Here is a 27,777-nt window from a genome sequence, read left to right as displayed (position 1 = left end):
TTGGTGATAGACACGTTTTTTCTAATGCAATAATGTTTATTTGCACAAGTACTTATATAAAAATACATTATTATTATTTTCTCAAAAGCCTTTTCTGTTATTCAGTTTATTCTGAAGGCTGTCATTGAATTTGCATGGATTTGGAAGTTAGAGGAGTTGCTGCATCCCCTCGAAGGCAGACTCAGCTGTCATCGAGGAGGAAGAAACATCAGGTATGTTAATGGCAGGCTTGTGGTTGTTTTCCTTCCTTACTTTGACATTTTAATCATACTTGAGAAGGTTTTTACATTTTATATTTCTACATTTTGAGATAAGATAGATGTGCGACCCTCCCAAGATCACTGTAGCAGAAACTTTCAGGCTAACTTTTGAAAGCCTGATTAGTACAAATATGATCTTGATTCTGAGGGCCTTTTTTTTTTTATTATAGCTAAGGCAAATATTAATATTTTTAACAACAGTTGATTTTTCTTACAGATACTGTGGACTTCATGCCCATGAAGTAAAGTTAATTGCTAATCTTCCCTCAGTCCCCAAGCACCCATTTAACTTCCTTATTTGTTGAATGACTACATTAGGAATTCTTGGAGTTTGGCTGCCAAGTTGCTGGTTTTCCTTTTTTGTTTGATTTGGAATGACAAAGGACCTTTTGTGAACGATAGCACGTCAATTTTATAATGTTACCTTTTAACCAGTCTTTTGAGAATGAAATACTTGTGTACAACAACAGCATTTGGGGCATTTAGTGTAGGTTGTAAAAGAAAAGAAATGCCCATTTTTCTCTAATCTCTCACCCCTTTTTTTCTTCTCTTTCTCGTGCCCCTCAGTTTCCAAATTTAGACTCCCTAGTCCATCTGATCCTTGGTGGCTTGCAAAAATAAATCATAGATCAAAATTAGGCTGAAACTATGTGCTTCACCCTGTAAATGTGGACAGTTGTCAGAATTATTTTTGTTTGCTTTCTTCCTGATTCAATGACTTCTGCAAAAGGAATTACATGACTTTAGCATCTAGAATGTGGTATGTTCTTTATCTTATCACAGTTGAAATGGTACAGAAAAATTATACACTTGTGTTTTAATGCATTGCATTTAGTCTTAAGACTAAATTGTGTTAGATCTCTTAGCGGTTTTTATGTACTTGACCACAAGGTGGTGGTGTTTATTATGTGCGACCCTCCTGCAGAGAAACTTTATTTTCTTTCTTTAAACCTGAATACCCTTTTTTGAAGGCAGTAGAGGGTGGTGTTGCTGAACTGTGAACTTCTTTTTCAGGAGCAGGCTACAAGGGTGTGTGTCAGGAAAGGAGTTACACTTTTGTGACTTCTCCCAAATCATGAAAGGTGTTAGGCCACCACTGGAAATCAGATGTCTGCTCAATTCAGACTGTGATGCTGAGATCTCTGAGCTGAAGAGTGTGAAAACAAAGATGCTGGCCCTGGTTCAGAGCATCCACGTTTTTTTCAGACTGGGAGGCCAGTTAGGGGAATTGTTACTATGTGCTTGCCCCAGTCATATAGTCTTCCCTAGGGATTTGCTGTTGGCTGTTTTCAGAAAGCCATAGTGGGGTAGACGGAGCGCTTTGGCTTGAGTCTTTTCTTCTTGCTGTGTTCTTGCTCAGTTGAGTTTGGAGATCTCTTGGTACAAAGCCATGCAAAAAACCCACTGTGATTACAGAAGCTGCCTAGTCATCATCGTGTGCTGCTATACTAAAGCTGAGATGATACAGTTACACCAAATATCAGGGCTTCTTTGGGGTCTGAGCTAGCTCCATGTGAGCCAGCTGGCTGTCAGTATTGTGGTTTTGGTTTAAGGGTTGGCTGAGGGATTGGTTCCCAACCAACAAGGACCATGTGACCTAAAACCTTGTGAGCAGTGATTGTACAGGGTCTCAGAAACATGGATTATTTTTAATGCATTATTAATAGCTGATGTGGTTACTATCTGAATTCTGGATTCTTAATGGATGGAAATCTTTCTGTTATGATGAATATTCAGTCTTTTAGTCTCATGATCTGTAAGAACCAACTTCCCATGAAAAGTTTTTGTTTTGTCCTTTTGTTAGTAGCATCTCAGTCAAATATGTCAGGCAGATACTTTGAGGCATTGATTTTAAATATTCCAGGGGAAGCTGAAAGAGAGAACTATGTATTTTAATCCTTATCCCTCTAGGCATGTAATAATGTGTCATTCTTTTAGGGCTGGAGACCAGATACACGGGCTACTCATGGTCCACGCCCACCAGAGTAAGTCTGCTGCTATTTCTGATCAGTTTGTTTAATTGTGCATTATTAACAGAACACATTTGCATTTGTATTGATATGCAACTCGGTGTTCCATGAAATTTATGATCATAAGTTTGTTTTCTATGATTTCTGTTTAGAGTAGAATATTTGCTGCATTATTTACGTTGGAATTAAGTCGATTTACCTTTGGTTGAGCTTAACACTAGAGTCGTACTCAGAGCTTTCATATTTATACCTAGTCTTTCTTGAATATTTTTAAAGTAATAGTCTGCAAAAAAAGAAAAATGTTTTTTAACTATTGGCCTTGTTTGCAGGTATTACAGTAAAAATTACAGAGAAACTGTTGTGAAGGGTTTTTACAAGCAATGGGAAATTTTGTACAGTTCTTACGAAATTTAAAACCTTATAATGACTTCGGCAGATAAGCAACATCTGCTGTTCCAAGAACCATGTTTGATAGTTTAGGGGTTTTTTTTGTTTACTGAAATGCCTTACAGCCAATGGATCTTTCTACGTTGTTTTACAAGTATGTGTGACCATGACCTTGGACTGGTCATATTGAAGTCAAAGAACTTCAATTTCTGTGTACTGTCAGTCATTCTCTGGAAATTAAGGAGCTTTCTTATTCCAAGAAGTAATCTCGTTATAATAGGGTTGTTTGGAAATATTGGTGGTAAAATATAAAAAATATGTATTCATGGTGCTCTGGAGCATACCTGGAGTAAAGGCAGAAGGCACAGACATGCTTTGATGAATTGGAGATGTTTTCATTTCTTTAAGCAGAATAAAATACTGAAGTATAGTTGGCTTCCACTGTGTTAATCTCTTCCAAAAAGTTTGGAAGGTTTGCATCCCGAGGAGCCATTGCTTCCCTGTTGCCTCTCTGGTGACTGATTATAAGAGGGATGTTGACACAGACCTGCTGTAGAAGTCACAATAAGGAATCCCTGATTTATGATCTTGTTGCAGCAGCTCCTGTTGGGGAGCGAAGAGGAGCCAGGATGGCCTTGCTGGGAGTGAAGAAGGGCCTTGCAGAGGCCCTTTTTGGCTGCCAGGGTACTCTGCAACTGGGGAAGAAGAAAAGCTCACCAGCCAGTTCCTGAGCTGAAGCAAGAGGGGCTAATAGGGATTTGCCAAGTAGGCCATCTCCAGTTGTAGTGAAACTGTTCATAGCAGGGAAATTTTTGTGAAGGAGCTAATAGTAATAACTAATAGGCAGTTTGCTTTTATTGTAATTGAAAAATAAGAGCACATATTGCTATTAAAATAATTTTAACTTCCTGCAGGGTGCCATGCCTAGATCTAGGGAAGCTGGGAGAGTCTGATGAAGAGGTAATTATAAATTAATTCTGTCTTGAATACTCTTTAGAATTCATGTGTTGCAGGAGTTTATAAAAATATCACTCTGACTATAAAACAATTACGATTGATTGTCCTTTTTTTTTTTTCCCCCCTGTAATTTTAGGATGGGGACTCTTACATACCATTCAGTGGAAGTTATCCTCATACATGCCCTCTAGATTCGTCTTCAGATTGGAGAACGTCATTACAAACGCCATATGCACAGCATCATCAGGCTCAACAGGTCAGTCTGTTGCTACAAATATCTTTAAAATGTGCCCCTTTAGCAGTAATTTAGAAGAGCATACTTAGCTTTGTTATACAAGTTCTCTTTTTTTCTTTTTGTTAAACTCATATCTCCAAGTGCTATTGGTCCAAAATATTTTTGGCAAAGTACTTTTGTATTGGGTTTGCATGGCAAGGTTTTGGTGGCGGCGGGGGTGGAGGTGGGGGGTGCTACAGGGGTGGCTTCTGTGAGAAGCTGCTAGAAGCAAATGTCCGATAGAGCCAATGCCAGCCAGCTCCAAGAGGGACCCACTGCTGGCCAAGGCCGAGCCAATCAGTGATGGTGGTAGCACCTCTGGGATAAGATATTTAAGAAGTGGGGGGGAAACGCCTGCAGTGGAGCAATGGCAGTGGAGAGGGGAGTGAGAACATGTGAGAGAAACAACTCTGCAGACACCAAGGTCAGTGAAGGAGGAGGGGGAGGAGGTGCTTCAGGTGCTGGAGCAGAGATTCCCCTGCGGCCTGTCGTGAAGACCATGGTGAGGCAGGCTGTCCCCTGCAGCCCGTAATTTCACTGCTTGCTTTACCATTTATTTTAAATATAAAGTTCATACATACAATTCAGTCTCGCTGCAGGAAGGCTAACGGACGGTTGGTATGGCTTTGTCTGTTTCTCAGGGTCTTTCTCCCTTTATTTTCTGCTTTCCTTTATCACTTGTGCTTCCTTTCTGCCTTCATTATGTCTTAAATACTGAAGTGCTGAATGTGCAGGAATGTATCTTCTGTTCATTTACCCTCTTTTGCTCTCCATCTCTCTCTCTTTTTGCCTGACTTCCCCCCCCCCTTCTTTTTTGTGAAGAAGATGTTTCAAGCAGTTCTAAAATATTTTAATGTATTCCTCTGAGCGGCCTTTATTTCTGCATTGCTTGCTTCTGGGGCCCTGACTGAGCATTCCTTTAGCAAGACATATTCCAGCTTCTTCAATAACAGACTGTGTAAGTAGATCTTCCCAAAATAGGTCACTTTTGGAAGAATAATTTAAATATAGTCTTGTCATTCAGGAATTAACCAGTGAAGAGATGGGGATCGTCTGTTGAAAGAGAAAGCTGCCCTTTCAAGGACGTAAATCTTTTGGGTTTTTGAGAAATGGGTTTTCTAGAATGGGACTGTTACACTGCTGTTGCAAGATGAGATGCGTCAAGTAGAGATGCTAGATTAGTTTTGTTAGTGTTGAAGGAATATCCCTTAAACATTGAAGGTGTTAGTTATTCAGAGAGAGAAAGAAGAATGGTGTCTTGGCCTTCTGTCATTGCTGCTCTGTGTACTGATCCAGCCTCCATTGTGTAGGGCACCGAGATGGATATAAAGTTAGGAAGGTACTTAGCTGGCTTCACAGCCTTTTCAGCTGATGTCATTCTAGGGAAGGAAGTCCCAGTACTAATACTCATCTGCCATCCAAGAATATTAGAACTTCTGATTGAAGAAATCCATCAGCCCATTTTCAGCCATCCAAAATCAAATGTCAGAATTCCCATTTTAGTGATCTGTAACATTATCTTATAGGACAGAACCACTTAATCTTGGCTTCTCTCCTTAAAAGTGATGTAAAACCATTTGGCTATGTACTTTTTAGATTTAAAAATGGCAGAATATGAAGAACTCAACGAAAATTAATCCTGAATATGCAGTCATATTTGCATTTTTTCTTAATGTGAAGCATCGTATCAAGAAGTTTCAGAAGTTATACTGGATGGGAATTATAATAATTCTGTTCTCATTCAATAGATCAAACAGAGGCTTTTATATTGATTACTCTTTGCTTTAGCATTCTGTTTTGGAGCAGAAGACAATACCAGAAAATCTGCCATCCCCAACAGACGGATATAAATTGAAGTATCGTCAGTATGAAGCAGATATGAAGGAAGAATATAAGCAGTATTCTCAGAGAATTGCAGAAAAGAAAAAAGACCACCTCCAGTGTCCAGAAGCTTCAATAAAGGTAGATGGCAAAGAAGTAATTGCATTTTTAAATAGCAAGTGTATGCCAGTATTTCATTACAGTGTTTGGAGAGGTTTGCGTGTGTGTGTAATTAATTTCTTCCATGTTTGTATCGTAAAGAAACAAAAATATGTGTAATCTCAGCATCTAATGTTGAGTAGGAAATAAAATATAGGAAGCTTGTTTCAGTTGTTTCAGAGTGAGAAACTAATGTGCTCTGAGAGTCTAAGTATTCTAAGAGTCTATGTATTCTCTGGTAAGAAACGTAACGTTTGCCTTCATAGTGCACCTCTAGCCTGAGCATAAAGATTAGCGTGATTAATAGGGAAGAGTTTGCAGCCTAAGAAGATGAGAGGCAGCGGGAAGATCTTGGTAAAATATTATTTCCAAATATAGAAATGCATTCAAGCTTTTTTATTTTTTAAATATAAAAGTATACTAATTATTATTCTATTCAAATATGACTGTAGATAGGACTTAAAAAAGGAGATGGGAAAGATGTAATCTATACCTTAGAGAGCTATTAACACTGAAAATGGAAGGGAATATGGGATTAAAATAATGAAAGCTATGATCTGTACTTTTTTCTTTGACATTGTGTAAGATCCAGTACAGTTGGACTGCAAGCTGTATTAATTCTGCCAGGTTTCTTTTGTGTTTTTAAATTAAAACTAAGATGCAAACAAAGGAAGATCAGTGGAGAGAAACTGGAAAACAAAGGGGTGAAAACCCCCCAACTTTTCTCTTGTTCTAGAAGAGATAGTGGAGAAGCGTGGTTGCACAGAGCAAGATCCATCATTGTAGGTGTAAGGAAACAGGAGACAAAAGTAAGCAACAGCTGTGAGGACTGGTCAAATGCTAGACTGTGCTGAGTATAACCATTTAAGGTTCTTAATGAAAAGTTAAGTATGCAGATGTTGAGGGAATATATTGTGCTCATTGCTTTTCAGAGAAAAGGTTTGTGATGAATAATAATGAGTTTACTGATTTTACTTCCTTAATGTTTAGTAGAATGAAAAGGAAAGGTCTTACATAAGACAAATACTATGTTTCACATATTGATGTTATTGTTTTACACGTATTGTTGATAGTTTTAAAGGGGCTTTCTCCTCTTATAGTCACGCTTCTAGTGTTCAGATAAAACTTGGAGAACCTGCAAATACCTATAAGTAAACATTCTGTGAGTAAGAGAGTTGAGTGAAAAACCCAATTCTGTTATTTTATGAAGTTTAGGTTTATGTTTGGTGGCAGTTAAGATTGTCACTTCTGGGGATTTGTTGTAGTATTACTTTTTTTTTTTTTAAAAAAATGATTCCACTCTTATGTACCAGTCTGACACCATCATGTCATCTGTTTTCCAAGTAGTGACTCCTTTTATATGCTGTGCTGCAAGCCCATCAAAAGGGTATTTACAGGAGCAGCCAAGTTAATCTGAAACTGAAGGTGGCAAGTGTATACTAGGAGAGGAAAAAGCAGGACTGGCTTATTCTGGTGATTTTGGGTTCCAGAAAGATACTTGCTAAGCTCTAGAAGCCATACGTGTTAGTTCTTAAGACAGATTTTAATATAATGTCTGGCAGAAGAATTTTCTTTGTTAGATATTATCACTACCTGATTAAATTAATAAATCAAAACCTCTTTAGATTTCAAGATACTTAGTATTTTATCTGATTAGTGGAACTTGTAATAACTTTTCTTCTCTGAAAAGAAGCGTCTCCTAGAGGAGCATAGCTAACAAAACCAACTCTCGATTTCCTTCCCATGTTGCCTCCTTCCTGACTCCTGTAAACACAGTCTCCTTTGTCAGTTTTTGTCATATCCTCCATGCAGAAGATAATTCCGTAATGCCTTAAACTGATTTACAAGTCCCTTAGACCCAGTTCAGCAGTACGCTTTGTTTTTTCCTGTCTAGAATGTATTTAACTTCTTTGCTGGTCAAAAACCAGTATCTCTGCAATGGTGAACTTTGAGCTACATGCATAATGGCAAATCTGCCGCTTTCTCTTGGCTGTTCTTGAGCAGAACAGAAAAAGGATGAGCTCTTGTCTACTTCAGAGAGGTACTAACAGTCTACCTTCTCTGACTTGCTGCTGATTTTTCACATAGCTTGTAGAAACATACTATTTCTGAGATTTTTTTTAATTAGCATGAAGAAGAAGAAATAGACACTTTAAAAAATAAAGAAGAAAGAAAGAGAGAAAAATACTTTAAATTGTTGAGGAAAACCTGTGGGATTTTGTTTGTTTGTTTGTTTTTCTTACAATTAATTAAATTTGATTTATGAAAAGAATGTATTTTTGTGTAGGGTACACAGCTTGAAGATGGACATAATGATGATCTTACAGGTCTTGATGAGAAAGCTCTCCTGCAACAATGCTACACGAGCAAGCCCTATAATATGCGGCACAGTATAAGGAAATTGGAAGCTGTAAGTATTTTGGCTCGTATTATGCTGTTAACTGTCTAGACTTGTAGAATGACTTCCCAGGTGTTCAGCAGAAGTTAGGCCTTTGGTGATTTGGTCCTAGTAAGTAATTGCACCCATTGAAATCATGGGAGTTTAAACATTTGTTTCAATGGGAGCTGAACTGTGCAATCCAGTGAGCATTTTTTTAAATCTTATCTGCAATGCTTGTATTTTATGCAGTAATGTATATAAATGAGAATGCAAATTACAAATAATAAATACAAATATATGTATATATTTGTTGTAGTTGTAAAACTAAGATTAACTGAGTAAGCTGAGTTAACCTGAGTATAGCGCACGTGGGTCGGGGCAATCCCAAGCACAAATACAGTCTGGGCAGAGAATGGATTGAGAGCAGCCCTGAGGAGAAGGACTTGGGGGTGATGGTTGACGAGAAGCCGAACAAGAGCTGGCAGTGCGCACTTGAAGCCCAGAAAGCCAACCATATCCTGGGCTACATCAAAAGAAGCATGACCAGCAGGTCAAGGGAGGTGATTCTCCCCCTCTACTCTGCTTTTGTGAGACCCTCACCTGGAGTACTGTGGTCAGGTCTGGGGCCCCCAACATAAGAAGGACATGGACCTGTTGGACTGAGTCCAGAGGAGGACCATGAAGATGATCAGAGGGCTGGAACACCTCTCCTATGAGGACAGGCTGAGAGAGTTGGGGTTGTTCAGCCTGGAGAAGAGAAGGCTCTGGGGAGACCTTCCAGTACCTGAAGAGAGCCTGCAAGAAAGCTGGAGAGGGACTTTTTACAAGGGCATGTGGTGATAGGACAAGCGGTAATGGCTTTAAGCTGAAAGAGCACAGATTTAGATTATATATAAGGAAGAAATTCTTAAGCGTGAGGGTGGTGGGGCACTGGAACAGGTGGCCCAGAGAAGTTGTGGATGCCCCAACCCTGGAAGTGTTCAGGTCCAGGTGGGATGGGGCTTTGAGCAACCTGGTCTAGTGGAAGGTGTCCCTGCCTATGGCAGGGGGGTTGGAACTAGATGATCTTCAAGGTCCTTGCCAGCCCAAACCATTCTATGATTCTATGATTTCCTCTGGTCTGTAGCTTGCATCTGAGCCTGTATTTCATGATCTGTGGATTCCATGATTCCATCAGCTCTTACTCTGGCTTGTTTCTAGAGTAAACAGGCTGTTTTCTCTCATTAACTCCTGAAATGGAGTATGTAATGAGAATTGGCTTTGTAAGCTGTATGGGCTCTGCTGCTGGTATTAGATCGGGTCAGCCACAGCTTTGACTGTCTTCAAGCTCCAAGGATGGAGCTTCTCCAGCATCTCTAGGCAACATCTTCCTGTGATACACTACTGTCCTTGTGAAGAAGTTCTTCCTATTATCCATACCAAGTCTCCCAAGGCTCAGTGTGTAAAAAATTGCCTCCTGTTATACTGTTGGCCGCTGTCAAAAAGTTTGGTTCTGTCTTCTTTGTAATTTACCTTTGGTTGTAGGATGTTTTCAGAATGCTTCATAGCTGCTGCTGCTTCTGCAAATTAAACAAACCCAAGCTCCCTTAGCCTCTCCTTTCAGTTGCTTTGGCTCTGATCCTCTGTCAGACCCTTTCCAGGTTCCTCTCATCCCTATTGATGTTGGGAAGGAGGGAGCCCCAAAAACTGGAAACAAGTATGGTCTCACTAGCATGTGTAGAGGGGAATTAAAACTTTTTTAGGTCTCAACAATAGGAGTCTTGCCCATCTAAGGCTAAGCCTTGAATTTAGGATTATTTACAATGATGAACTTTGAGATTTGATATTACATGATTCAGTATTTACATATGTAGTTATGGCTTTCATGACTGGTTTTTGAAGGTATTGTTGGACAGAGTTAGCATTCTAACTTTCTCATGGAATACTAAGCCATGAGAAATTTTATGACATTGTAAAAGTATATAATAATTTTAATTTATTTTGTTTGCTCATCACTATGCACTGAATTTTGCGAACATTGCAAACATTTATTCCTAGTCTCATCAAAGTGAATGTGTATGTTACACTACTGATGTCACTATTCATTTTCATAATAAGAAAATCTTTTCAGAAAGGACTTTTAGGAAGAACTTGAAGAACCTCCCGTTTGTTATTTTTAGAATAAATTAAAAAATTTATACTATAGGATGAAGATAATGGAAAAAAGTTTTAAAGTATCATTAGAGCAACTACTTAATGCTAAATCAAATAAGCTGAAAACACTGAGAAAGGGAGCAGTGCAGGACCACAAAATAACAGGTACGCTGCAGCTGGTATGCTTTAAAAGGAAGCCAGCAGGTGCCTGAGCAAGGTGTCACAGGGACTTTTAGAAGCCCTTTTGTTACTGATTAGCACTCACGGTGGCACAGGCTGGCTGTCTCTTGCTAGGAGCATCTCTTAGGTTCTCTCAGGTTCAAGTTTCTGATAGTGGTAGGAATAATGGAAAAAATTGGAAGTAGTAACTGCATACATGTTAATTCCATTGGGTACACATTGCCTCAATTGTAGGCATTTGATTTTAAGTTGCTTTAAAAATTTGCTTAAGAATACACAATGTTAAAATTTCCTTTTACTGTAATTATTACCAAAAACTCTAATGTTGAAGTAGAATTTCTCCTAATTTTTCTGTAGTTTGGGATGAAAATTCCCTTATTCAAATTCCAGATTATAGTGCATGTGTGATTGAATCTGAATGGACAATGTTCCATGGAAGAGTACGTTTAGTGACCTAGTATTCAACTGAAATACAAGGTGTAAGGTTTCTTTTTTTTAAAATCAGGTTCTTTTCAGCAGGCTAGATGGTTTGGTTCTATAAGCCAGGGTCCATGGAATATGTTGTGTTTTAACAAACACTGCTCTGTATTATCACTGTGTCCTCTTTTCATAATGCTTTTTATTATACCTATTGCAACAGTTAATGTGCAAAGATTCATTAACTTGAAATAAAGCACCTGTAGTTCTGATAGGTGCAAAAATGAAATATGAAAGCGAACTAAAAAGCCACCTATCTCCTACAATTCAGAAATCTTTTAAGGCTTAAAATCAGTTTGGAATAAACACCAGCGGATCTGGTATTTATTTGTTTGTTTGTTTGTTTGTTTATGGTTTTTTTTGGCTAGTGCCAATCAGTATTTACTTGAAGGTTGTGAATTATACCCGTCACATCTCTGTGAAATTAGGAATTATCCCTTACAGTTACCTGGTATCTGGGAAACAACTTTCGGTTGTTCTTCAGCCGTGGGAAGGCTTGATCTATCTAGAATTTGGTTTGCACACAAGAACTGTGTGGAAAAAATAACCAATCAGAAAAATACCTTAATTCTTCAGTTTCAGAATATCTACAAAGTTGTCAAAAAGGTTGCATAAACCCCCTCAGTAACAATAATCTGTTTTCTCATATATAAAAATTGTTTTCTGGGGAAAAAAGATAAATTGAAGAGCAGTGAAAAAGGTCAGAAATCTGGAAGATAACATGAAGAGAGGTGCTGGGGCCTGGTTGTTGCCAGCAGCCTCCATGCTGTCCAGGGCATCCTTTTGAGTTTTGGTTTCTCTTTCTATGAAACAAATGATGATCAATGCCTGAGCACTTTACAGCGAATAGCACAAGGTTATGGTTCAGTGCTACTCTAGTAAAATAATAATAAGATCATGTTAAATCTCCTTTCCCCTTAGGATGATCTTTCCTGAAAGGGTTTTCAGATTGGCCTGTCTCAGCAGTAAATTATTGTGACGTGCAGCAAATAAAAATTGTGCATTGAGACTAAGTCTTAAAAGAATTTTTTTGACTAAATATTGCTGGAGGTAAAGTTTCATTCTCTGAGTTGGAATCTGTGTCAACCATGAAACCTGGAATAGTGTGAGTTTCCTCAGGCTCTATTGTACTTACAGAATTTATTGGAAACAATAGAGATAAGAATGCTGTCTGTCAACAGACATACTAGAATTGTCATATTTATTGACAATTAATATGCATAGACAATTTGAGTGTGTAGCAGAGAATATTATTTGTCTATTCGTTATGCAAATAAAACTATTAAAAAAGATAAAAAAAGATTAATTGTGACATTGGTAAGATTGTGACGTCTGAATGCTATCTTAAAGAGTAATTTATTATTTGAAGTGTCTGGTGTTATATATTTCATTTGCTTTCAGTTAGTTTTTCATTGCAGGAGGATGTTGCTGCAGAGAGGAGAAAACAGGCTGTAGTAGAACAAGTGATGGTGGATCAATTATCTAGGCAAGTGAATTTATAATGTAAAATTTCAGTTTTCCCTACAGAAGAATTTAGATCTCTGAGTGTGTGGCTTTTCTTGCCTAAGAGGTGTTTTGATCATCTTGTTGTAAGTCTTACGCAGTCTTATGTAGTGTTATTATTTGCAAAAACTCTTTAAATGAAAAGTCTTTTAAATTTAACTTAAAAGATCAGTTTAAAGTGCTATGTGTAAGTTAATTTTTTTCTGAGAATAATTTTTAGTTTTATTCTTGAACCTAATTTAAGGGCTTGACAATAGCACTAATTCTCAGAAATAACCCTCTTGCACCTCATCAATATGTATGGATGCCTGCTGTTACAAATTACACTTCTTCAGTATTTATTGTCTTTTCTAAGAATCTTGGGTTTATTAATATTTCTTTTTTAATATTGATACAACATTCCTCAGGAGTAAAGGAGTATTATACCAATGTATATGTAGGTAGGAAAAAAAGGCACAAAGATGAATCAGGTTGATCAAGGTTGTACAGGAAAGCTCTCCTAACTTCATTGCTAACCTTTTGGCTCCAAGAAGCATTCCTTCTATGTAGAAAGATCCCTTTATATGTTAAGGGGGAAAATAAGTAACTTACAGGTAAAGATGAGTATAGTAAAAACATCTTTCCTTTATTATTATTCTTCCTGTAAACTTATCATTTTTAATAATTCAGGGCTTTATCCAAGTTGTCTGGCTATGGCAATATAGGATGGTGCAAGCTAGTTTAATATAGTTTCATTTTACCTTACACTTGCTAAAAATTGTCTGTGGGTAGCTCTACAGTATGTTGCATTAGTTTACAATCTCTGCAGTCATCTGTACTGATATTATAGCCCATCAGATCTCAAGGCTTTGAGGTTAAAAAGCTGTTTTGCTTCACCCTTTTATTTTTTCTTTGTTTCCATTCCAACTGCAATTTCAATTACCTATATTGTTTAAAAGTCTATTAATACTTTTACACTATTTAAAAGCTGACATGTCAAGAATGTTGCCTGAAGGAAACAAGATTGTCATGAAACACAATGTTAAATTCCAAGTGACGTTGTAGCAGATTTAAAAATACGGAAGTGTTCAGTGCAGAAATCGCCGATTTTCAAAGAAATGCTTGTCCCATGTCATATATCTACAAAGATATACGTAAAGCAGATGATTACAGAGATTATCTTAAAAATGAGCTGGTTGTGTTGAAGTGTTTCAATTCTACTGACGCCGGATTAAACATACAGGTTTGTGCATCTTGGATCATGGATGTGAGGGGTCTGGAGAAGAGAAATGCATGTCCAGAGAAGGGCAACAAAGCTGGTGAAGGGCCTGGAGCACAAGCCTTATGAGGAGCAGTTGAGAGAGCTGGTTGTTTAGCCTGGAGAAGAGGAGGCTCAGGGGGGACCTTATCGCTCTCTATAGCTACCTGAAAGGAGGTTGTAGAGAGGTGGGTGTTGGTCTCTTCTCCCAAGTGACTAGCTAGAGGACAAGAGGAAATGGCCTCAAGTTGTGTCAGGGGAGGTTTAGATTGGATCTGAGGAAAAAATTCTTCACTGAAAGGGTTGTCAGACATTGGAACAGGCTTCCCAGAGAGGTGGTTGAGTCACCATCACTGAAGGTATTTAAAAGATGTGTGGATGAGGCACTTAGGGACGTGGTTTAGTGGTGGACTTGGCAGTGTTAGATTAATGGTTGGACTTGATGATCTTAAAGGTCTTTTCCAACCTAAATGATTCTATGATTCTATGTTCATTCTGTGCTTAACCTCCTTCAGCTGCTTTGCCTTATTTTTTTCATGTATTCCTTCTCCTACTCTGAACCCTTCTGTTGACAACGTCAAAACAACATTCAGTAGTGCTGCAGCTGCATCAGGATGAACTTTTAGTTTAAAAAATATCTGTTTATGTTCCAAATATAACTGTGCCAGTTCTGCCAAACAAATTGGTATCAGAGAGCAGGATGTTAATCGGGGAAGCTTAGTTCAAAACTGTTGCATGAAAAAAGATCTATTAAAGGAAACACAAAGGTGTTTTGATTTTTTTTACATTTTTTTTTTTAGTAGAGCCAATCTTGTGCTTAAATCATTGTAACTGATGTGTGCAAAGATGGATCTGCATAGAACAGAGAGCAAGTTTATAAAACTATATTAGCCGTGCAAAATTATTTTTTCCTTCTGTTTATGAACCATTTCAGTAACATAAAAAGAATCTAATGTATTTTTAAAGGGTCACTTCTTTTGTTTACTTGTTAAACTGATACAGAGAATGTCAAAATGTTCAGAAAACAGTTAATCTGTTTCCTGTCTGCTTGATGGGACTTTGAGATCCTATGGGTTGTGTAGTCAGTGCTTTGGGAGAGGAAGTGCCTATGTTTTTGTTGGATAATGTCACTGGCCACTACTAGTGGCTGTCACTGATTTTGGAGGGAGCCACGGATAAAGAATATCACTGATGGAATATTTACAGAAATACTGGAAATGAGAAAAAAATCCCCTTTGTAATACTAAGATTTATTTTATATATACATGTATGTATTATTTAAAGTATATTTTATATATACTTGTAAAGTTACTACATAGTAGGGCACTACCAGAATATTATTGCATATAGTTGATTTTGAGTAATAGGCTTCAGAATTTGTAAAAACAAACAAAAAAATAAGTTTATGCAAGCTTAATGGATAACTCTAAGATTTTATTGCTGTGTTATTCTTGGGTGCTTTCTTTCCTGAGTAAGAATATGTAAGATCTGATACTCAAACTTACCAATAGTCTGAGGGCTTCTCCCTGCTCTTTCTGGTCAGAGCTGTTATAAGTGACCCAGAGCAATCCACACGTGCTGATGTTTACAAGGAAGCTCATGGACTTCTGAGACATGGGACAGCACCAATGCATTTTAGAAAAAGAACACTTCATGAAACGAAGTAAGTTTTCTCTAGCGGTCATTTTTTCTAGAAATAAATTTTCTGCTGTATTTTTTTATTATTTTGTGCTCTGCAAAGTCTCTTTGCCTTTCCAGATGTTTTATTTCTGGCTTGGATCCACCAGCTTCATGTGAGGCCTTTTTTGTAGCCTCCCCATGCTTATAATTGCCTAGTGGGACGTTTTTATGTGGATTCACTGTGTATAATGATTGATTCATAGAATTTATAAAACTTGGTTGAACCTTCTTTAAGCTTATACTGATGTTGTTCATCACAGGGTTTTGCCAGCCTTTTCTGAGCTGTTGAATGCTTGCAATCTTGTCATACCCTTTTAGAGATTCCTATCCTGAAGTGCATAAAATTGCATAAATATGCATCCGTAAATACTAATGTAGATCTTCACAATATAATCATACCTTTCTTTCATGTTTTGATTTCTGCTGCAATAATTAACCATATTGGCATTTAAATGTCATTCCTGCCCTGCGATCATTGAAATAGTAACTGCAAGGGCTTAATAAAAACTGAGAAAACACTGTGATCCGTAAAATGAAATGAATCTGCAGGTCCAAGTTTTGTTCTGTTTATCTTTCTCAACATGCAGGCAAACATCTCTGCTTTGCGCATTTTAACATCCTGTTCTAAAGTCTTTCTCAACAAATGTCATCATCTTTGTATTTAAAAAAAAAAAGGCAACATAAACAGTCTCAATCTCTTACACCCATCACATGGACAAATCTCCATTTCTGGAACTAGTAATGTGGCCAATATAAAATATTTAGGTGGGTAAAGAAGCCCTAACCTGGGTATTTTTGCAAGAAAACATTGATTGGTGGAAGTATGGTAGAGGTTTAATTCTTGATATAAATGTGTGTAAACAAAATATCCCATTCATATCTATGCCTTCTGTGAATGTACTCTCATATGATATAATTACAGAACACGTTCCACATTACAGCTCTGAGTTGCTTTCTAATTCAACTACAAGGAATCATCTCCTCAGCCAGTTGCCAAGGATACCGTATTTCACATTTTTTGCTGTTTTGAAACAGTTGATTTTTACATAACATTTCTCTGTGAGCATATAGGTATCATTAACATACTGCATTATTTTCACAGAATAAGGACCAACTCAGGATTAACTGAAAACATGCTCTCTAACAAGCTACGCTTTGATAGTAGGATTATATCAAGGTAATCATAAATTTTGTGAAGCTTTTCAATTCTATGAATTTATGAATTATGATCTTTACCCTCTTGAAATAATTAATTGCACTGAACCTTTCTGTTGCGTATGTTTTGAAAAAAGTATGTGCTGCGTAGGTGTATATATGCACACATGTATAATACAAATTTTGGCATGGCTGATGAATAGTGGCTTTACAGTCCCACTGTAGAGTCTTAAGAGGCATAAGTAACTTTATGTTACCGTCATACCCGTAGCTCTGTGCAGGACAGTTAGCACAGGGGCTGTGTAAAATAGTGCTCCTAGCCGTTGCACCTCCGTTGATTAAAATTTATTTTAGCCTTGTCTTAGTATGTGGCAACCACTGTAGATGGAAAGGATGGCTTTGTGTCTTGTTTGTAGCGCCTTATGTATTAGACTTGCAGGTTTAGGGTGTCTTTGAAACTGTTCTGAATAGTGGTGACATAAACGTTCTTCAGCTCTGAAAGTGATGCTTTTCTGACACAGTGAGTTGTACACTTGTTAGACATAGCTGAGGATTCAGCCACATAGCTTCATATGCCATAGCTTCATATAGCGTAATGAATGCAGTATTCCTGGTGTAAGTAATGCTTTAGTTAATGAGTGAAAATTACATTGGTGTACTAAAACATGAAGCCTTGAAAGGTGTTTTTAACATTATGGAGAATGAAATATTGCATTAAAATATGTGCCCAAATTCAGAAGTTGAATTCCATGGTGGTTTAGAGAAAATAGTCAGATACCTCTTTCAAAGAAAAAAGATTGTACAATATGCAACATTAATGCATATTCCAAAATAGAAATGTTATTTATGTTTGGGTTGAATTGAATTTATACAGATGCAAAAACATAAAGGTGCTTTTCAATTTTTCTTCTAGAAATGGTCGTGATGCTTGTAGAGAGTTGATTGGATTTTTTTTTGCATGTGACAGATCCCTTACTGTGTATGAATTTCGACAGTTTGGAAAAAACAGGTAGGATAAATTACTTTTTAAAAAGATTTTAGAAACCATCTTCCACTGTATCTAAGAAACTTAAATAAATATAATTGTTTTAATATCAGTTTTGAATTCTTTCACAGAACAAATGCCTTGCCTTTCATTCGAAAGGGAATTTATCATCATCAACGTGGAAAAAACAGGGGAAAAGCTTATGATCTTAGTGACTTCTATATTGTAAGTATTCTTCTTTTAAATGTAAATCAATTTTATTGGTGATTTGGAAGTAATATTTAGATATTCGAGTTGAAAATTGTGATCTAGCTTTGGGGAAGACGAAAAGTCTTTCCCTTCAGTAACGTTTTAGAATTAAAGATTTTCAGGAGTCTGGATTATTTTGCTGTCCCACTTTTTAAAGCTTCAATTTTTGGCTTCAGATTAAGCTGTAGCTTGTAATTTTCCCACTAGAGGACACAAGACTGCAGACAGTGTAGACCTTTTTGTAGGCACAATGAAGAACTCGGGAAGGAGAGTCCTGAAGAAGTAGACCAAAGTACTTGTTAAAAATTAATAATCTTTGCAAGGTCTTCTGGCATTTTTGACTCGAGGCAACAATTTAATTATTTTTTTTAAAGATGAGAAAATTGCAGGTTAATTGGTTTTAACCTAAAGTCTGAAAATGTTTACCACCAGCTGTTTAGTGAGAGCTTTTGAAACAATGGTAAACCAGCTAATCTGATGACTGACTACAAATCACATTGCATCTTCTTTTTTGTCATGTGTATCTTTGCAACCTGCAGATGGAAATGTGTTCTGAATAAAGATGTGTCTTAAAGCCATCCAGAAAATGTACTGTTACTGAGTTTGATAGCTCTTTGGAATGATGTCATATCTGTGAATCTCCATATCTGCAAACTGGATTTCTGGGCTGACATTAAGATATAAAAATCTCTAACAAAGTCCAAACGGTTGAAACACTTGCACAATAACAGTGTCTCTCTCTCCTTCCTAATTTATGAGTTTTGGAGGCTTTATAACTGAAGCCTGCATGGATATTATAGTTAGAGCTACTGCTTTTTTTGATTCTTCTCAGCATTCTTTGCTTTTAGTTTGCTGCTTTTCTTTCTCTCTCCTTCCCTCTTCTCCCAAACCAAAAAAACATCTTTAACTTTGCAGAATACGTGAGATGTGTCCTCTGTCCCCAACTTGGAGAGAAGGGGAAGAGATTATACCGGGTAATAGAACTCTGTGCTACTATTAACATGGTTTTATTCAATATTTATTAGTGAAATCTAGCAATTTTTAAAAATAACTTCATGGTTAAACATTGCAGGAATTATTTGAACTTTGGAAAGGCTACTTTTTAGTTGTTTGTTTATCTCAAGTATGATTTTTAGGTTATTGAAAATAACTGTGGAGGGTTTCCTCTAGTCTGAGAAACTTTGCTCTCATGAAATCAATGTGGCACCTTCTGTGAGTCTTTTCTGTGGTCCAGTGAGTTTTGGATCCCATAAGGATGAAGGGAGAAGAAAAATTGAAAGGTAGAGCCTGGCTGAGGAAACAACGATCTGTAGTCTCATGTTTTTCAGCTGTAGATTAGGTAACAGTAGGCCTTACTAGACAAACCTCTACGTAAAGGATAATGTGTCATCTTGGAGCCTACAGCTGTTTTTATTTAGTACTAGAAAGGCTCTGTTGAGAAGGTTAACTGACCTTTGCTACACCTTTTCATCATTTCATACCAAGCCTTTTAACAATCATACTTCTTGAAAGTCTTACAGAACGTATTTTACGAAATACACAACCTATTTGTAAATCATTGTATGCTTTACCAACAGGGAGCTAACCTAACTTTCCGAAGTGTGGATCATAACCTTCCAGAAAGTGTTAAGCAGAGCTCAGTTCTCACCCTTCGTGTGATAAGTATTGATGAAGCAGCTATGGATTTTCTAAAGTAAGTGCAGCTAACTGTTTTTCAAATTACCTTTCCTTCCTTAAGCATAAAAGATTTTTTAATAAGAGCTTCCAACATCTTATTACTTATACTGCTAAAAAAAAAATCTGTATTTAGGCTGTTGTTAGGAGAAATTAGTAATAGATGTTAGTGGATGTTGTGTAATTCAGTAACTTTCTAGAATGATAAGGAGTAATTTTAAAATAAGAATTAATTAAAGTGTGAAACTGTCTTATTTGCTTTGTTTGAAGTCAGATATTTTTATATACAAATCATATACTGAAACTTTCCTTATGTGATGAACTAAAATACTAAGTTTGGGGAAGAATGCTTTTTTTGTGATCAACTTTATTATTGAATCTTTTGTGAAGCTTATGTTAAAAGCTTATATCAGTCATGATAATGCAAGTGTTTGAACACAGGCAGGGGAAGAATTGGAGGTTTCTCTCTCTGTTTTTCATTTTTCATTTTCTTTTTCTTTCCTCTTCCTATCCCTTCATTCTTCATTCTTCCAGATATTGCCACATGTTGAAGACGTCAGGAACTGGGACAGGGTTTCTGCACGTATTCTTTCAAAATAGGTTTTAGTAAATTATGTTGTTCCATAGTCTGAAACATAGGAATTTCTTAGAACTTTTTCATATCGTTAGGTGAATGGTTAACCTTCGAGTATACGTTGTTTTTGAAGGTAATATCATCTCAATATCTATACAGAAGTAAACTGTGTAGGGAATGAAGCATCTTTCTCTGGGGTTTCTGGCTTTTATTGTGAGTATACTGCTTCTTAGCACAAGTAAAATCTTGGTATAAAATTTATTGCGCTGCTGAGATGCCTGAACATTGAAGTTACTTAACAGTGTTGGAAATACAGTCAAAGTTTGATTACTCAAATTTTGGTGAGGAGTGTTAGCTGGTAGCAGATGTTACAAGATACAAATTTTCATAAAATCATGGAATCATATAAAAGGACCTCAAGAGGATCTCTAGTCCAGCCCCCCGTTCAGAGCAGGGTTTACTACTGCCGGTCGCTCAGGGCTGCATCCAGTTGCGTTTTTTTCATATCTCCAAGGATGGAGACTCTGCAACCTCTGTGGGCAACCTATTCCAGTGTTCAGTCACCCTCACAGTACAAAAGTGTTTCATGATATTCAGAAGAAACCTCATGTGTTTCAGTTTGTGCCCATTGCCTCTTGTCCTGTCACTGGGCTGCACCGAGCAGACCCCTGTCTCAATCTTCTTTACTCCCTCCTGTCAGGTATTTATACACACTGATAAGATACTCTGAGCCTTTTCTTCTCCAGCCTAAACAGTCCCAGCTCTCCTGGCCTCTCCTCATATATCAGATGCTTCAATCCTTTCTTGAATAAGAACAGCAATAACAGAATCTCATTTAAATACATTCACTGTCCAAAGACTACTTTTGTTAGAACAACTTAACTGACTATTATTTTTCTTTCTGCAAGTGTTTAGACACATGAAGCTTGTTCTCAGTTACAGTAATATTCACTTTTAGGTCCCTTTACACTGAAAGCTTTGCAAAGGAGCTATAGTGAGCCAACAGTACATGAAACAGTAAATTCAAATGTAATTGGTTAAAGAAATGCATAGTTGTAGGATGCTTAGTGCTAATTGTTCCCTCGCTGCAAGGTTTCCATGAAATAAAAAACAATATAGTTTAATTTCACATAGTTTATGTAAGACATTTTACATCTCAGAAGCCTATCATTCTGGTAAACAGCTTTTTCTTTCATTTGTTGCTCATCTTATACCTGTGAAATTTGGAGTTGATCCAATGTTATCTCTGAAGGTTCCAGAATGAAGACCTGCTCACTGGGTTATCATTTTGGATTTTCTGCTACCTGTGGTAGAACAGATTGTTTCTTTTTTATACTCTCTCTCTGTGTTCTTTTCATTAGTGACTAAATTTCAGATCGTGAAGTCTGTCCTTTTGTTCTGAATGGGGATGTTACTGAACTCTGAACTATCCGATGCAAAACTCTTGAATTGAGTCCTCTTACCCCCATTACTGTACTCACAGAGAAGCTTGCTCAGGTACAGTCCAAAAGGTTTACTGCAGGTTTTCAGGAGCAGCTATGCCCTGCTGTCACAAGCCATTAATATTTTGTGTTTTACATGTGTTTTAGAGGGAGTATGCTGTCCTCTGTAGGTGGTTGTTGACTTTCCAGTTTAGGTGGTTTGATATAGAGAAACTTTTAGGAACTTCATAATGGGAGGTACCCAAAGTGGAGATGACAAGTCTTAATAGACAGCAGAGAGGTAAGTCTTTGGCCTCAGGAAGCAGGAGGAGGCGTACTCCATGGCAAAGCACTGGTGAGCAAGCAGCTCGAAGTTGACAGTAGTGCTTTTTCATTTGCCTTCCTATTCTGAATAAGATAATTACTGGACTTTTTTTTTTTTTTTCTTTCTTCCAGTAGGTTCTTCCACAGTATTATTTTATCAACCTCTATAATAATTTCTGATGGGGGTTTCTGGGAAGCCCTTCTCAGAAGGGAATCACTTGCCAGACACAACACAAAATTTAACCATAATTCCTAGATCATACCTAAGATATGCTGATCCAGATTTTGGTCTACACCCTTGCTTTTTCTCTTCTAAAGAGAGATTTGTAGCTACTTCATGTTATTTTCCTATTAGTAACTAAATGTAGTTCCTTTAATAAACTTTTCCAGTGGCCTGAGCTGAAGATTAGGTCTGTCTTGAAATAAATTTCTGGAGATTTTACACACAGGAGGAATTATCCATGATTAATGAATTAGTAGAGAAGCTGCTAATGGAATATTGTCAGAAAGGAATTTCTGCGTATCTCCAGCTGTTCAGCAAAGACTTCTGTGTGTTCCATCTTAAACTCAAGCAATTGGATACTATGCCTATAAGGGTATTATAAGAATTAAATATAAAGTTCAATATGTTTTTTGCTACAGCTGTTTTGAATTCAGTAATATTACATGTAATTTCACCAATCAAGATTAATTTTGATTATTTTAGAACAACTTCTATGGAATTCAAGCAAGAGCATTCCAAGCAAGTGGTTGATGACAGCAAAGTTTTCAAGAAGATTCAAGGTTTGTGTCTACCAGAACCTATTTAATTTTAATTTCTGTATTTCTATCTTTACAGCACAACTCAAAGAATAATAGTAATATTATAAATGAAATTAAACAAAACTTAGGTATTTATCAGAGTATTATTATTAAATCTGATACCAGAATAAATCAATTATAAGAATACTTTCTCCTCCTAAATAAACGGTCTGGCTAAAATCGTGGAGACAGTACAGAATAACTGTGAATGCAGTCAATAAAATGTTAATCTCTGTGCCGACATAATCTCTGAAAAAATGCTGAAGCATAATGCTGATACTGTGTTAAACTGGCATTACATTAAAAAAGTTACTGGCAAAATGTACACACACAATCTCATTTCTTCAGTTAATTTTGTGCTAGATCCTTCTTAGGGCCATTATTTCTATACATTGATAAGTTGTTTTTTGATAGTCTTTAATATTACGCTTATTAAAATACGTGAGTACAATTGAGTAGTATATTCTGGAATAGGTAATTAAATTTTACTAGGTTCCTACCTACAGTCTTTAGGACAAAGGCATAGCTTTGTGTTTGAAAATTATGGAAAGATGTTTATGTAGTGCTGTGTATTATCCTTGTAACCTGTGGTCAGCAAAAACTGTTGAACTGAACAGCTTCCAGCTCATAGAATCTCCACTATTTACTGTCATTAGCTAAACCTGTTTTAAGTAGGCACTCTCTGGTCATTCAAATTTGCTTGGACATCTACATTTATAAAAATTGTTGCAATAACAAATTAGGGATATTTTTTAATCTTCTAGTTATTCTATGTTTTCCCTCGCATAATAGACACAAATTGATTTCTCAATTATCTGACTACATCTAAGGTTTGCTGGTGTGGCTTGGAAGAAGGCTAAGTGTATATACTTAAAGCCATCTTCTAACATACGTCTGAATTTGAACTTTACTGGAAAACTATCTTCTTTCACCATCCCCCCTATTTTGCTTTATAATTGTAGATACAAGTAATCTGAAGATATAATAGCAGATGAATTCTGTTAACAGAATATGCTGAGAAACTCAGACAACCCTAAAGTAAACCTGCTACCTAGAGATTTTGATAAGGCTGTCATTTTTACCATAGAAATAGTTCTCTATATATAATTTTGGAATGATTTTGCAGAATTACTTATATTTGTTCTTATTTCCACATGTATTTAACATGTTTGTACCATGAAGGAGCATGTCCCATAATGGAATGTTTGTATTACCAAAGTAGTGTTCCTAAATTGCTTTGTATGTTGAATCATGGTATGTAATCAATTCTAGCAGAAGTAAGGAGTTTTATAATCTGAGCGCATAAAGGGCGATATCTGTTCTTCCTTTCCTTCTGTGATCTCTTTAAATGTTTTGTTAGATGTTGGCTGCTGCTTTATATGATTTCTACTCAGATGTTAAGTAACTGATAGTTTCATTTTGAACTGACATTCTCTCGTCAAAGATAAAGGAGCCTGGATGCATGGATGTGTCATTTTAACCAGCAGTATCATAAGTAGTTGTGGTTTACTTTTATATCAGCTCCATAGCATGTGGCCAACTTCAGGTAAACATTGTGTCCTTTATTTCTCCAAATCCTCAGGTACACTCAGAGAGACACTAAGCAAAAGAGGAGTTCGGGTTATAACAGGCTTAGGAAAGTATTTCCGACAGACAGACAAGAACAGAAATGGTTTTCTGTCTCAGGCAGACTTTAAAGAAGCTCTAAAAGTATTCCATGTGGAAATACCTGAAGGGGTAAGTCTAGCTGAAACTGTAATCATGGGTATTATCTTACCTAATTTATGGAATAATTTCCTTTCTTTGTTTAAATCTATAGTTTAATAGCAATTTTTTGCAAGTTTTTTTTTCCCCTTGTAGTATTTTGGCATTTCTGCATTCAGTCCTGTGTGAAATTCTTAAAAATAAAATAAATTTTAAAAAAATTAAAATGTGCAATCTTTGTACATCATGAAGAAGCAAGTGGGATTGCAAGAATTTTTTTTTTCCTTTTAAAAATAATTTATATTATGCTATTTACTTACCTTTTTTCTTGGTTTTATATATTATGTTTTAAAAACAGCCTACAGCTATCAAAACTGCAAATAATGTGAATTATGGACATTAGTGACCGATGATGACTTGCATTATTTTGGCAAATCTTGGAGTCACTTTTGATTTGGAAGTTGTTTTTTTGTGTGAACACTGTAATTTCCTGTTATAGCAATTGTTTCATTCTAGGACATAGCGAAAAACTTTGGCATAATATTTTTAAATTGCAGGACTTTGAATCTTTATGGCTTATTCTTGATGACACCAAGAGTGGTAAGGTCGACTATGGAGAATTTACTCGTGCCGTATTTGGAGAAATGAATGAATATCGGAAAGCATTTGTGAGAAAAGTAAGTTTTGTTGCAGATATTCTAGGTGTAGACATTTTGCAGTCTAACTTTGAAGTTGGTTATTTGTCATGTTCTGGTTGTTGGGGTTTTTTTTGTTGGTGATGGGGGTTTTTTTGTTGCTGTTGCGGGGTTTTTGTTGGTGGTGGTTTTCTTGAATTGTGCATCTGGTAATTGCCTTTTTAAACTTTCAGATCAGTTTATTAAAATAAACATAAATTGGAAGAATGCATGCTGTTCCGTTGTTGAATTAGTTAATTTTGAATTCTAGAATTAATTCCTTTATTATTTTGAGTTTATGCATATGTGTGCTATTCTTACAGTTCAGACCAGTGTATAAAGCATCTGGCACCCTGAAACTCTCTCTTCCAGAAGTCTGTTTCCTTCTTTTGGCAGATCACTGTATCTGTGTGCATTTTTTTTCCTCGGTGTCTGAAATAGAGGCAATAATACTTACCTCCTTTGAGACCTACAATTAGAGTCATTATGTTTGTGAGACTTCCTATATTTGAAATGCCATTTGTTATATGTCTATAACGTAGTGTGGAGCTGTTTGCAGTATGAAACACTGATTACAAAGCAACCAATAGAGTATCGACTGGATATCAGGATCAAGAAAAATAACATGTACTTTTATACTTTTAATCATGGACGATCTGACTCTCCTAGCCTTTTGTATCAAGCATGTGTATTTGAGTAAACTGAAATGAAAATGGATCTGCTGTTAGCAGTGCTGAAGAGACTGTGTTAGGCCTGTCAGAATGACGCAGGACTCTTAGTAATTGGAGGAGCCAGAAGGGAAGCAGCGTAACTTCTGATTCTAAGGATGAGCTGGAAATTTTGGAGTGAAGACAATTATTTTTTGAGTTGGTGAGGGGACCACATATGATGTGAAAGCTGTTAAGATAAAATAATCACGAAATTCCGTAATCTAGAATAATTTTCTGGTATCTGGTGCCTTACATAAAATAGGTAAGTTGACATAATCCATTGCACAAGATCTAAAAATATGTGCTAGGTAGTTAAGTATATTTGATCTTTACATCTTTCCACTTGTTTGGTTTTTTTTTTTCTTTTTCCTTATATGCTTATATGATTTTTTTTTCCCTTTATAGGCTTATATGAAACTAGATTTCAACAAAACTGGGAGCGTGCCTATGGTAGATATCAGAAAATGTTATTGCGCAAAGACACATCCCCTAGTATTGGCAGGTAATTCACATAAACGAAAAAAATAATATCTGTAACTACTGAAGTTATCTTGTTAGCAGAGATACCAGATCCAGAAACTAGCTGCAAATACAAACCATTTTCATATTGGTTTAGACTTCAGTTGTTAAGGAGAACTTACGTTTCCTCTGATGGCCTATTATGTGTCTATCTGGAACATGACTATAAACAGTAATGGAGTTCATATACACAATTTTAATACTTGCTTTTTATAAAGCTGCAAATACTGCATATATGCAGAGTAGTTCCTCTACCTACCTGCGTAGGACTAGATTTAAGTAGTTAGTTCTCAGCTTTGGTGTGCAAGTTATGAGTGACACATATGATACTAGTAATTTTCACTTAGGAGGATACTCTCATTTTGATATTACTGTTTTCCATCAAAATATGGAAGGTTTCCAACTGACACTGAATGTACTCCACACTTGAAGTTCCTTCTGAATAAATTATTTATTTCTGGGATATGATTAACATCCTTTACAGAGAAAGTGTTGGTATCTTCATTATATTTTCAGGATTCTCAAAAATGTTTAAACTCTGCCATTGAAAAAATAGGAATTGAAATATTTGTATGTCAGTTTCTAAAATAACGTTTCCATGTACCAAACTAGTCATTGGGAAAGTCTCCCTAGTGTCCTAACACTTCCTGTTTTACCTGTAGAAGAGAGGAGGTTTTTTGTATTGCCTGTGATTTTAATGGTAACACATGAATGCACATGGTGATATAGGGATGTTATATATACATTTTTTTCTAATGCTATAATGCTATATTTTAATTTTTTTTTCTCAAAGCTACAAAATCTTCTTGAGTATAATCTTTATTAAGTCACTAAAACACATGTCAATTGCAGAACACTTTTTAAATGCAAACTTGCATCTTAAGGTTTTCCTAGAGCTCTGAACTTGTATTAAACATCTGCTTTATTACAAGATAATGTCTGAATTCTCAGAATTTTAGTTTATGAATGCATTATTCAGTTTTTGCAGTCATTTGAAGGAAAAAATCTTCCTGATCTCATAGTTAATTGAAATTGACTGTGGCTTCATACTTCTGTTGATATTTAATGCTATCATGTGCTATTAAAGTAGGATGATTTCTGCAGCTGGTATTAAGTGAGCCAATGACTTAATTCTGAAATCAGAATATTGAATTTGTTCAAGAAATATCTGCAAGCTAAAATTTGAAAGTTTCTTGCCTGAAATATATTAAATGCTATATATTCACTGTTCTTGAAAATGTATTTAGTGGCAAAATATACTTTCACAGGCAAAGCTACAGAAGAAGAAATTAAATCATCATTTTTAGAAACACTGGGAGAGTCCTGCAGCAACCCCAATGAAGTGTCCTATTCTGAGTTCGAAGATTACTATGAAGGATTAAGTATTGGAATCATGGATGATGATGATTTTATTAATATCTTAAGGAACCCTTGGGGAATTTAGAGTGGAAGAAAATAAAAATGAAGAAGAGACATTTTCTAAACAAGGAGTGAGCTAAATAGGGAGAGTTTAGTCTTGCTGTGCATTACTTCCTAATTAGTGTCGTAAACTGATTTCAGGGACTGAAA

The 27,777-nt window shown here is 36.3% G+C and overlaps 1 protein-coding gene across 3 annotated transcripts; it reads left to right on the top strand.

The window, feature by feature from the left end:
* Positions 1–134: 134 nt before the first annotated feature.
* Positions 135–27,777, top strand: CAPS2 (calcyphosine 2). 3 transcript variants are annotated; one of them, XM_059816670.1, is made up of 17 exons: positions 135–212; positions 2,199–2,245; positions 3,532–3,577; positions 3,711–3,821; positions 5,655–5,810; positions 8,116–8,238; positions 12,417–12,484; positions 15,282–15,401; positions 16,521–16,595; positions 17,487–17,582; positions 17,690–17,783; positions 19,385–19,500; positions 22,507–22,583; positions 24,184–24,338; positions 24,863–24,982; positions 26,095–26,191; positions 27,477–27,777. In XM_059816670.1, exons 1-17 carry the CDS (start codon positions 135–137, stop codon positions 27,650–27,652), a joined length of 1,755 nt encoding a protein of 584 aa, XP_059672653.1. In that variant the 3' UTR covers positions 27,653–27,777. The 3 variants fall into 3 exon arrangements, with proteins under 3 accessions (XP_059672653.1, XP_059672652.1, XP_059672654.1); XM_059816669.1 differs by having other exon boundaries at positions 3,711–3,830; positions 5,637–5,810; XM_059816671.1 differs by lacking the exon at positions 5,655–5,810.

The sequence above is a fragment of the Gavia stellata genome, chromosome 4 (genome assembly GCF_030936135.1).
Source record: "Gavia stellata isolate bGavSte3 chromosome 4, bGavSte3.hap2, whole genome shotgun sequence".
In the NCBI taxonomy this organism is placed as follows: Eukaryota; Metazoa; Chordata; class Aves; order Gaviiformes; family Gaviidae; genus Gavia; species Gavia stellata.
Note: the sequence above shows the minus strand (reverse complement) of the source record. Positions and strands in the feature narration are given on the sequence as shown.